Source organism: Berghia stephanieae, chromosome 2 (assembly GCF_034508935.2).
Source record: "Berghia stephanieae isolate SIO BIC M18660-M18661 chromosome 2, UCSD_Bste_1.3, whole genome shotgun sequence".
Taxonomy (NCBI): domain Eukaryota; kingdom Metazoa; phylum Mollusca; class Gastropoda; order Nudibranchia; family Aeolidiidae; genus Berghia; species Berghia stephanieae.
The window spans coordinates 104984319-104997060 of record NC_088361.1 but is presented as its reverse complement, the minus strand read 5'-3'; the positions used below and the strand labels follow the sequence as shown (position 1 = coordinate 104997060).

At 36.9% G+C, this 12742-nt stretch overlaps 1 protein-coding gene across 4 annotated transcripts in view; it reads left to right on the top strand.

The window, feature by feature from the left end:
• The window catches only part of LOC144966147 (uncharacterized), a 78180-nt gene that overhangs the window by 38792 nt on the left and 26646 nt on the right, over nt 1-12742 (top strand). For all 4 annotated transcript variants that reach the window (XM_078902264.1, XM_078902262.1, XM_078902266.1 and 1 more), the window contains exons 12-18: nt 1406-1544; nt 2910-4569; nt 4828-4969; nt 6034-6125; nt 6969-7082; nt 7873-7961; nt 11258-11368. In XM_078902264.1, coding sequence (XP_078758390.1) covers nt 1406-1544; nt 2910-4569; nt 4828-4969; nt 6034-6125; nt 6969-7082; nt 7873-7961; nt 11258-11368 — 2347 coding nt within the window. The remainder of the gene's footprint in view (nt 1-1405; nt 1545-2909; nt 4570-4827; nt 4970-6033; nt 6126-6968; nt 7083-7872; nt 7962-11257; nt 11369-12742) is intronic.

The window sequence follows — 12742 nt, the reverse complement described above, 5'->3', positions numbered from 1 at the left end:
CGTAAGGGCTGAATTTTATGCTTAATTATAGACTTGTAAACACATTGAATGACACAGGTCGCGCAGTTACGCCGCAAAGCATTGCAATGACTAAATAAGTAAATGAAAAATGGAATTATTTGCTTCATTTAATCCTAACAACTCACTTCTAACTTTTTTCTTATAGTCGTTTCCTTGCACTGTAATGTAATTTTGAGAGAAGTGTAAAATCGTTTAGTTAGGGCAATGGGAATAAAGACTATCGGCCGCACTTTGGAAAAAACAAGTAGTTAGAATCTTTAGGTCCACATTCGTCATTCAAATATCGATCGATTAAAGTGACCCTAATACTAACCCTAACCCTAACCCCCGTCCTGGCAAAAATTCTCAAACCTGGAACTTGCGAAGCCCCAGATTTGAGAATGTTGCATTCCTGAGTACGGCAATAATGTCTCTTGTAGCAATATGAATAAATGGTATAAAATCTCTATGTATATGTACCGGATTACAACGTTCCAGAATGCTATTATTTATGTATTCCAATGCCCTCAACAACAGTCACACCATTGCAATATTTGTGGCGTCTATAGATCAACAAGATGATAATGGTCATTTGACCATAATATGACTGTGATTGTGATTACAATTTTCGCTCTAGACCAGACACTCTTTTAGCAGAAGAAATAATAATTAAAACTCGTTACCTTACCTCAATCAACCCAGGTGTGAATAACGCTTTGGGTATGGGTAAAATGGATAATGTAAGAGTATTAGTACAAAAAGGACTTATGGGAGGTAACTCGGAGGGGAGTGAGTAAATAAAACAAAGTGAATCACATTGGCCTCGATCAGGGAATTGGTGGAAAACGAGTTATCTTTGTATTTGTATTATAAAACATCTATGTGCGCTTTGTATTGCACATGTTATATAATGTCAGGCCGAAGTGGCCGAGTGGTCAAGGCATTGCACTGTGATCCGGATGGTCCCGGGTTCAAGCCCTGCTTCGAGCACTTTTCTTGGGCAAATTCTTACTCCCTAATTTGCGTACTTGGACAACATGGGTGATTCCTGTTGACATCAGACATCCTGTTTGATGAATTATCTATATTGTTCTTTCATGGAATGTCTATGCGACGGGATCTAATGGTGCCGTTGCGAAAGGGTGTAATTGGGGGGGGGGGGGGTGTCTTATATTTTACTTGACAACTAATAATTCTTCATCCTATAATACTTTTCAGCGGAGTTGTCGTACCAGTGATGTCGGGGGTTCGAACCCCCATCGCCGCCGCAAAAATTTTAATTCTTTATTGTCTTCTGGCACTTTCCTACTCACTTCAATTCCCATTGTTATCAACATCAGTGCCTGCTCCACTCACGTTTCTGAATTGACAACATCTATAAAGTTACTTTTTTCTTTCTTCACAGCGGAGTACATCGTGTCCTTGATGTCCTTAAAATGGGAAACATTTTGCAATGCCATCAAGGAGAAATACCCTACCCTTGTTTGGTCTAGGGAAGTCCTCATGATTTTGTACGAGACACTCAATTCTGTTTTGGAGTCAAGGTAAAAAACCCCACCAAACTTGAACTTTTATATAGCGCAATTTTCACTAAACATGTTTAAAGCGATTTACAGTGTTTTATTTTAGCAAGGAGAAATACCCTACCCTTGTTTGGTCTCGTGATGCTGTCATGAGCCTCTCAATTCTGTTCCGGAGTCAAGGTACCCCCCCCCCCACCACCACCAAACTTGAACTTTTTTATAGCGCAATTTTCACTAAACATGTTTAAAGCGCTTTACATTGTTTTATTTTATCAAGGAGAAATACCCTACCCTTGTTTGGTCTTGTGAGGTCGTCATGATTTTGTATGAGACACTCAATTCTATTCTGGAGTCAAGTTTTTTAAAAAACACCATACACACAGTTGAGCTTTTATATAGAACAAGATTCACCAAACGCGTTTAAATTGGTTTTCATGATTTTATTTTATAACTAACCTATCTACACATCTGCATGTTAATAAATCAAGTATGAGTGAATTATGATGAATGAGTGATTTAAGAAATAGCTCAAAATAAAAAAAAAGACGAAGGGCGGTAATCTATCCATAAAACGTTAATATTGAGATTATGCCCAGTTGTGTCCCTTTCTATAATTCTTCAACCAATTATTTTTGAAGTAACGCGTCTTGTTGTTTCAAAAATACTCCAGTGTACTATTTTGAAATTTCCTTGTCGGCATACTTTTACTACAGAACAATCTCCTAGACTATTACGAAACTGTTCTTGTTGGCGTTCTTTTACTATCAATCACCTAGTTTCTAAATAATGTCTTTCAAAACATAAGGACAAATGGCATTCTTTTACTATCAATCACCTAGTTTCTAAATAATGTCTTTCAAAACATAAGGACAAATGGCATTCTTTTACTATCAATCACCTAGTTTCTAAATAATGTCTTTCAAAACATAAGGACAAATGGCATTCTTTAACTATCAATCACCTAGTTTCTAAATAATGTCTTTCAAAACATAAGGACAAATGACTTCAAGAAAAACATTATGGAAACTTTTGAATGGTTGACTTTGTCAAACTGAGCATTGCCGCCTTTCGACTAAGAGTATTTCAAAATGTTCTTTGAAACTTCAAGTAAAATCTTTTCCAATAGCTTGACTTAAAGGATCAAATTATAAGTTTAGGGTTTTTGCGAATACTTCACGATTCTGACCTAAGGAATCTACCCACACATTTTCATTATTTGGAGTGTTGACACCTCCATATAATTAGTCTTAAGAACCCTTTTCTCTCCAGAAAAGAGAAAAAAAATTAATTAACTTTTTTCTATATCTCACCGTTGTTTCTTCATTTTCATTTCTTTCATTTCGATTTGTCAAAGGAAAACTGAATTCTTGTTTTTGTTTTATACAGGCAAACCAACAGTCATGTTCCTTCTCCCAAAGCTCCATTAGACAAAACGACTACGGGTTCCACAAATGATTCATCCTCACAGAACACCAGGCGGCCATTCTTGCAGTTAAATCCTGCATCACAACATCCAGAAAACGTACCACGAATGAACATCCATGGTGATGGGAAAATACACCTACCTGTTATTTCTTTGGGTCCAGATATGCGCCCCAGGTCTGAACTTGGTGTCGTTCCTCGTATCATCTCCAGTGAGGCTTCCGATTCCACAGACTCTGAAAACTTAGAAAAAAGAAGACGCTTTAGAAAACGGTACGAACTTGATAAGAAAAAAAGTTCTTCATTACACAATGTTTTCCACGCAGCAAATACTTCCAATTCTGACTATGTCCCAGACAATCAAAATTGTTCATCCGTTAATAAGGAAGAACAAATTCCTGACTCCAGACAAAGAAATCCTAGCGTATTTTCCAAAGACTATTACTCATCAACACACGCTGATAAAGATCCTCTAAGAAGACAGGATTTCCTAAACTCGAGCCACCCTCCTCCAAGACATCGTCCATATTCCCAGTCATCCAACATTCCGTCTGATTCGTTCCATTCAGTCCAATCTATTCCAAACCAAATTCCAGGTACCACGTCACCAATTCAGGCACCCCCAATTTCAAATTTTAACCCCAAAGAAAACTCAAATTTCAGACAAAATTCTTCACTTCCTAATTTCCAACAAGGAAAACAATTTCAAATTCTTCCATCAAAAGCTACCTGTGATAACACTTCATATCTCTATGACTCCAGTTCTTCAGGCTCTCCGAAGGAATACCGCAATAGCCAAAACTCCGATAGCCAAAATAAATTCTTATCACCTTACAATACATCTTCCAAAGGCAATTCCAACTCACCTTTCTCACACGTACGCAAAAACAACCCTAGACAAGTTACTTCTCCAAACTCCCACACTCCATTGGCTGGAGATCACACCATTCCAGGTTCCTATGCACCCGACAAACGGCCTGACGTTAAACCCGACCGTCTCCAGCCTCACCAAAGGAATTCCATGTCTTACATGGAATACAACGACGAGAATAATTCAGACTCTGACTACAGCGCATCTGCAGAAATGCGTCGATTGGCAGCGAAGAAGCCCGAGCTATTTGAAAGACGGACTCCTCTGATATCTACACCTATCGATAGAAACAGCCACAAACCTAACGGCCCGTCTTCATTTGCAACCAATCAACGTCCTAGATCTGTCGCACACAACGATACGACAAACTCATCGTTATCAGTGTCGAAACATTCAAGTACGGACGTCACTGATCTACGAATTCAAAGCCAGACCAACGCCAGCGATACCAGGTCTAAGAAAGACAATGACAACCATCGATATTTTGACATGAGACAAGAGAAAAGAATCAACAGTAGTCGGTATGGGAGGTCGCTGTCCGCCGTTTACTCTAGTCAAACCCCGAAAACCGGGGTTCAAGTTTTGGATATGAGCTTTGAAGAGAAAACTCCGAGACACGCCAGCGATTCAGACGATTTGCCAGAAATAAATAGTGCCCTGCTTCCTTACACAAAGAAAGGACAGGTCGTGTATCACTCCGCCATGATTCAACTTAGCCTCACAACTGAAGTAGATGAGTTCATACATTCCATCGTAAGTATTAATACAATTTTAACATAAGAATTTTACAGATTAAAACCGATATTCTTGCTTTTAAATAATTAGTCGTTGGCACTCTTTAGTCATGCATATGTTGAATCAAAAGTATTTCCTTTTGCCTTCAGTCATAAAGCCATTATTATTATTATTATTATTATTATTATTATTATTATTATTATTATTATTATTATATTATTATTATTATTATTATTATTATTATTATTATTATTATTATTATCATTATCATTGAAGGACGAGGAAAACCGGTCTCACATAGAAAACAAGCTGGCCAGTGTGACGCAGGAGATTAACATGCAGTGGAGGCAGAGAAAGAAAAGTCAGAAATTCTACAGGAAACTCTCGGAGCAACAATCTACGTCAAAAGCGTCTAAAAGTGAGTATTGGTGTCAGTTCACGTAGAAATATGAATGAATGCGGATCAACCATGCTCAATACGTTTAAAAATATGGGAATAGTCTCATATCTTGAATGACAGAAAAATACTGTGGTCTTAAAAATTTGAAGTTACAGACTTACGAAGAAGAAGAAGAAGAAGAAGAAGAAGAAGAAGAAGAAGAAGAAGAAGAAGAAGAAGAAGAAGAAGAAGAAGAAGAAAAAGAAGAAGGAGAAGGAGAAGAAGAAGAAGAAGAAGAAGAAGAAGAAGAAGAAGAAGAAGAAGAAGAAGAAGAAGAAGAAGAAGAAGAAGAAGAAGAAGAAGAAGTAGAAGAAGAAGAAGAAGAAGAAGAAGTAGACATCTGCTGAAATAGCATTCCACACAGAGGGAGCAAAATGCGGCGTGAAAAATTCGACTCAGGAATTAAACGGTTAAAGTACGGAGAAGTGGATGAGTTACACATTATACAGGCGACTGATAATGTATGAAATGTAAACATTATTTGATACACTATATATTGTTTAATCACTGAAAGTTATGTCATATATTGTACGATTCTTTCATCTCTTTGTATTTATTAAACGAGCTATTTTTATCGTACCCAATAACACAACGAGTTTGCAAGTATGTATTATTTGCTCGATAAAAATATACCGGGTTTTATAAATACAAAGAAATGAAAGAATGCGTTTATTTTACTCATCCTAGTAAGATTATTATATTTTTTGTAACCAAATGGTATGGTATTAGTACTTCTATTCACCATCATTTGTATCTTTCCCCTTCTGCTTGAATGACAATTTGACAAAAAACTAAAAACGTTGGATTTGTATTCATGCGCACCAAAAGATTATTTGTAATGACACAAAATTTCACACCAATAAAATGCGTCGCAGCCGCAATGCGGCGCCGCAAATTGATCTAGAGCGAGTTGATTGCTCAAGGCCACACCGCGCAGCAGCGGGTGATCGAACTCGGTAACTTTCGAGTACGAAGCAAAGACCATACCTCTGAGCCAGGCTGCCCTAATCTATAATTTTCTTCTTCTTATGTGATTGCTTCAGATGACCAGACCATCGGGGGGCAGGTGTTGAAAGACATGGCTGAGATGACAAGGAAACTAAACTATCTTTTCTTGTGCAAAACACATTTACAGGTAAAAAAGTATAGCTCCGTCTTTCTTGACTTTATTTCTCTATCAATGATTATCTTATCATGTTTCCTTTATTACATTTCCCTTCCATGTTCTCCTCCTCCTTCTCTTCCTTCTTCTCCTCCTCCTCCCTTCCTCCTCGTTTTCCTCCTCCCTTCCTCCTCGTTCTCCTCCTCCTGCTCCTCCTCCTCCTCCTTCTTCTTCATCTTCTTCTTTGTTCCTTATTTGTTTTCTCCTTCTTCACCTCCTCCTTCTCCTCCCCCTCCCCTTCCAAATCACCTCCCATCAAACATTCTCAATACCTTTCTCTTCTCCCTCCTTTTACACTCCTTACTCCCATGTTACGTGTTTAAAACTGATACATATATACATATATATATATATATATATATATATATATATATATATATATATATATGTTCATTTGTATAACTTACCTCGGATTTTGTTTTTGATATTTCCCACATTAATCATGAAACAACAACAAAAACATTGTTTTAAAAACAAAAAACAAAAACAAAATCAGAGATGAAGTGAGTAGGAAAGTGCCAGAAGACAATAGAGAATAACATTTTTTCGCGGCGGTGATGGGGGTTTGAACCCGCGACCATACTGGTACGACAACTCCGCTTGGCCAGTGAGAGCGTGACTCTACCGTATGAGCTATCCATGGTCCCAAAAAAGATCGTCTCTAACTCAGGTCATTATTAGAGCTCTCTCTCTCTCTCTCATCGACTACTTGAGATCGCGGGTCCAACCCAAGAAAAAACAAGAGAACTAACTATATTAGAAACAATAGGATTGTGCACATGTTTTTAAACACACCCTCATCAATTTTTTCCCCAGATGTTATTGGCCGAGTTGGATGGGTTGGACGTGTGCTATCTCCATTCTCTCAGCGCCTGTGACCATACAGGGAGTCTGTCACTGCAACCGTTGATGGAAAATAAGTATTTACAGGTAAGTGACATGATATAAAGAATTTTTTAAAAAATTGAGCTTTTATATAGAACAATATCCTCTAACCGTGCTCAAAGCGTCCGTTTTACAAAGGGTCCCTGACCAATAGCAAAACGTGACATGCAGAACGAGATAAGACGCCTGTTAGGCGATATTCATTTATTTTTTCGGACAGAGATAACGTTGTTAACGACAAGATACTCATTTTACACTTGAGTACGGTGAGAGAGTATAAATAAAGAGCCTTTTCCAAGGACTCAACTATGCGCTGAGCAAGGTTCCAACCGAGGACCTTCCGATCCAAAAGCGAGTGTCTTACACTAGGCCATATTATAGACGCACATCTGTTATTATTTATATGGCTGAAATAAAGTTTCCTACATAGTTTCCTATGGCAGATTAATTTGTACTTTTGTGCGTGGCTCCGACACATTGTACCGTATTGTCACAATGATCAAGCAATTTTAAGCGTGGTCATTTGCCGAACGAGTGAACGTAATCGGGGAAAATTCTAGTCCCGATGCTGTGTCCTTGAGTATGGTACTTTACGCACATTACCCAATTAGACTCAAGCGTGAATGAGCACCTGACAATACACAGGCATCGACAGGTATTGTAAGTGTAAGTATAAAAAAGGTCGCCTCACAGGTGACTGGTACTATATGAAATGAGAATATGATGCAATGTGCCTTTCCTAGGAAATACATAAAACCATTGTGACCATTGTAATTCCATAGAAATGCGCTATATGAATATTTCATATTTATTTAGTTGTTTTACTGTTTTTCAGTTCCGAACCATCAACACCCAACAAGAAGGATCAATGTCCGTTCTACAAGCAGGGACACCCAAGGGTCTTCTTTCCTACCTCTATACATCGTACGTATTAAATTGAGCTTTATATAGCGCAATATCCACTAAATGTGCTCAAAGCGCTTAACAAGGGGTCCCTGGCCAACAGCAACATTTAACATGTAGGACGGGACATGACGCCTGTTAGGCGATATTACAAATTTATTTTTCGGACAGAGACAACGCTGTTAACGGCCAGGTCCCCATTTTACTCCTGAGTATGGTGAGATAATGTGAGTAAAGAGCCTTCTCCAAGGACTCAATATGCTCCGAGCGAGGCTTGAACCCAGGACCTTCCGATCCGAAAGCGAGTGCCATACCACTAGACCACGTAGCCGTACGTATTGACTGAATGCATTTGCTACCTAATTCAGTCCCTTGTCAAATAATAATAGGATTCAATAGTCTGATGTCACGTCCGCCCAGCAATCAACAGCTTGGTTCTAAAACAAAGAAAATCGGTACTTTTTATTCTTCATGCTGGCTATAACTTTTTCACATACCATGTGATCAGAATGTATAAGAGTAAAAACATGATCAGATTTTTAATGTTTTTTTTTCTCCTCTGGATTCACTTTTATGCTCGTCGGAGTAGTGTTTCATAATGGCGTCCGCCATTGTTCCGAATCTTTAGATCCAGTTACTAAGTTACTATGCGTTATTACGAGGAAGGTGACGTCACAACTTTTGAACCCTATTACAAGGACGGGAAACCCACGGTATTGTCATCTAAGCGTTGTGATAGGTTCGCATGAGTTGGTGTGTTTTGTTATTTTACTGTCCCTCGTAAAAAACATAAACTTTGAAAGAAATGAAAGAAATAAACTGCATTAATAATTTTTTCACCAAAAACATTTTAACTGTACAGATCGACGTCTGTGGAACTCTCAGTTTTAGAACAAAATCTGATGCTAGTGTTGAATAAAATTCAGAAAAAAAAACTGTGGAGTGGGCGCTTGTATAAAAAATGATGAGAAACTTTTTTTTAATAAGGTATGGAGTATGGAGAAGTGCCAGATAAAACCAGAGAATTAAAAGGTAACGGGGTCAGTGACAAACGTAGGTGTCAACAACCGACTGAGCTATCCAGCCATACTGCAGGAAGTCCCGGGTTTGAGAGGTTTTGCCAAGATGAGGGTCATTTAAATCGATCGATATTTGAAGGACGAGTTTTCTGGCCAATTTTTTAAATATTTGTCTTTTTTTCTCTAGTGTATCGGATTACTGGTTAAATTTTGACTTCCAAAACAATGCAATAAATTACAAAACTCGACCCTGACAAATGCTGTGATATAGAGTACGAGGTTATGACAAGACAAACGCCTATAAAATATCCTTACAAAATGCAGCAGCTTATGAATTGAAAGCTGGTGTTACGTATAACATATCCAATAATCCTATTTTATTGCACCGTCTACACAAGATGTTACGGTCATAAAGGCTTATAAAACACGAATTGTCACATCCTATTGACGCTTCACCGTTCACTTATTTTCAATAAAAACCTTTGTGGTAATCCTGTTTACTATTTCAGGACATGAAAACAAACGCATAATACATCATAATCAGTCAAGAAAAAATAATTGGATATAATATCTAATTAATAATTATGTATGGATTTATTCCAAATAAGAAAAAGTACCCCCCTGCCCCCCCCCCAAAAAAAAAACAACAAAAAAAAACAAACAAAAAAATAACACCAAACAAAACAAAACAAAAAACCCCAACAAAAACAACAACAGCAAAAAAAAAAAAAAAAAAAAAAAAAAACAACAAACAAACAAAAAACAAATAAACAAAATTAAAAAGCAAAACCAAAACCAAAACAAAACAAACAACATAAGACACCACCTCGTTGAACATTTCAACACAACATGATTGTGTTGCTTCACTTATTTTCCGTCAAAACAACGTATCTGCTTCTATTTTTATACATGTTTAATCATTTCGATTTGATAAAGGGAAATCCCGAAATGTCAACAATGTTTTGTTTCATTTTATTAAATCTATCAATTATTTACATTAAGCTTGCTAAGTTATTATAATTTCGGCATTATAAACCAAATCATTCTAAGACTTTGTCCTGCCTAGTTGGGCCTTGTACAATTTTTAGCCAATTGGAAAGCGACGTTGATCATTTGAATTTTCAGATCCAGTCAGCTTTAAGACCCGCACAATAGGGTCATGCGATTAAAAGGCAGATTACACATCCCTTGAATGGTGGCGTTGATAATACAAAATGAATGAATATTAAAACCAGAATTAAAACTGCAACATTAAAGGAAAAAAAAAATGTTGAACTTTTAATTCGATCGGTGTAGTTATAAGTTGCTATGATGGTCCTTTGACGTAGTTTATCAAGCCTTGATGGTTCTGGTTCGAATTGTTCTTCTTTTATTTTGTTCTTTATTTTTAGTCACGCCTGATCCTTATCACCTGTATATTTTTAAACAATATTTATCATATTGTCCTAAAAGTTACATTGGTCAAAAAAGCCTATAGTCATCGTAAGGGCAACATTGGTCAAATATCCATGTGGCTATTTTGTAAAAATAGGTCAAATATCCATGTGGCTATTTTGTAAATATAGGTCAAATATCCATGTGGCTATTTTGTAAACACGGGTCAAATATCCATGTGGATATAATTTGGGTGACATTTGTTAAAATTACCTGTGACCATTAATTTGAGCAATTTTGGTCAAATAAGCCTGTGTCTTTTTAGATAGTAATGCCCAAAATTATAATCGCTCCCTTTTGGATCAAAAATACTAGAGGCATATGTTGATTACTTGCGATTCTCGTGAAAAAAAAGGTTTAAAAAATATAATAATTATTCCGACGTTGTCATCAAATCGATCATCATAAATCGCGGGATTTTTTTCCAAATATTTTTCGGTTCTTAAACGTAATAATAAATAAATAAATAAATTCCCTTTATTCATCCCTAAGGGTAAATTTTTCTTTAGGATCTATTCCAAGGGAAGACTGGAATAACCCAGGCGTCAGCCGCAGTGCAGCGCCGCAAAGTGAGCTAAGGCTAGGTGACTTGCTCAAGGTCACACAACGCGGCGGGTAGTCGAACTCGGTACCTTTCAGGTACGAATCAAAGACCGTACCGCTGAGCCACGCTGTCCCATAAACAAACCGCTTTCCTTAATCTATTTTTATTTTTGAACGTAGCATATGTCAACTATTAGTTATCCTTATGATTTCCATTGTTGTTGTATTGACAGGCTATTAGTTATCCTTATGATTTCCATTGTTGTTGTATTCACAGGCTATTAGTTATCATTATGATTTCCATTGTTGTTGTATTCACAGGTCGGCGTTAAGCGATGGCTTCATCCACCAGTTTCTGTTGTGTTTCCGATACATCATGACAGCTGATCAAATGTTTCAATTTATTGTTGACACTTACAGGAGCTCTCAAAGGTGATTTGTTACTGTTATAATAATAATAATAATAATAATAATAATAATAATAATAATAATAATAATTGAGCTTTTATATAGCGCAATATCCACTAAATGTGCTCAAAGAGCTTTACAAGGGGTCCCTGGTCAACAGCAACATTTAACATGTAGGACGGGACATGACGCCTGTTAGGCGATATTACAATTTTTCGGACAGAGACAACGCTGTTAGCGGCCAGGTACTCATTTTACACCTGAGTACGGTGAGAGAATGTGAGTAAAGAGCCATTTCCAAGGACTCAACTATGCGCCGAGCGAGGCTCGAACCCAGGACCTTCCGATCAGAAAGCGAGCGTCATACCACTAGACCACATAGCCGCATAGAGAAGGATTTTTTAAAAAGGTTCAAAATAAAAGTAGAGAATAACAAGTCAACAGTGAGGAAAAACATTTTTTTTTAAAATAACAAAAAAATAGAGCATTTTTACAGCGCAGTATCCACTAAACATGATCAAAGCGCTCTACAAGCCACCCTGCACAAATACACACATGATATGTGCATAGGCGACAGCATATTGTAAACAAGTATCTAGTTAGATATGTAGCTGGATAGTAAAATAATGCGGGAAATAGAAAAACGGAAGGAAAAAGTAAAAACATTGATACGAGTAGGTATGGGTATATGGTTATATAGAGAGGTAGATAGATAAATAGACAGACAGACAGACAGACATATAGATCCAAAGAGAGGGATGTATATATATATATATATATATTATATATATATATATATATATATATATATATATATATGTATTAATACCGGATAGGGAGACTTTTGGTACCCCTATTAGTTCATTTTACAGTACTTTACCAATAGGGAGACCAAAATCCGGTCCCCCTATTGATTTGACCTCTAGCACATTCACTTTTCTATTTTTAGTTTAAAGTTGTCAACCCAACCGTCAAGGATATATAATTGTAAATCATAGTATTGAAGTTATTTGTTAAACACCACAGTAAGAAGAGTTATGCCTAAATTTTCACGTTGGTCAATAAGGTGACCGCCTGAAAAAAGTACAATAGGGGTACCAGTGTTTTCATCGATATATTTCAATAGTGAGGCAATATATCTTTCCGAAATTTTCTCTAAAATTCTAGAGCATTATATGGATTTTTATAGTAATGAAAACCTAATATAAATTGTGTGAAAGTTGATGAACTGAGGAATGAACAAGATATACGAATTATAATCTATTTTTAGAAACAGATTTATCGAATCTTGGTCCGGATTCTTATCTTGGTGACAAGAGACAAGCAAACATAGTAACTCTTTTTTTCGTGAAACGTATGTTTAGTCAATTTCGCGCATAAAGAGGCACTCGGCACTCA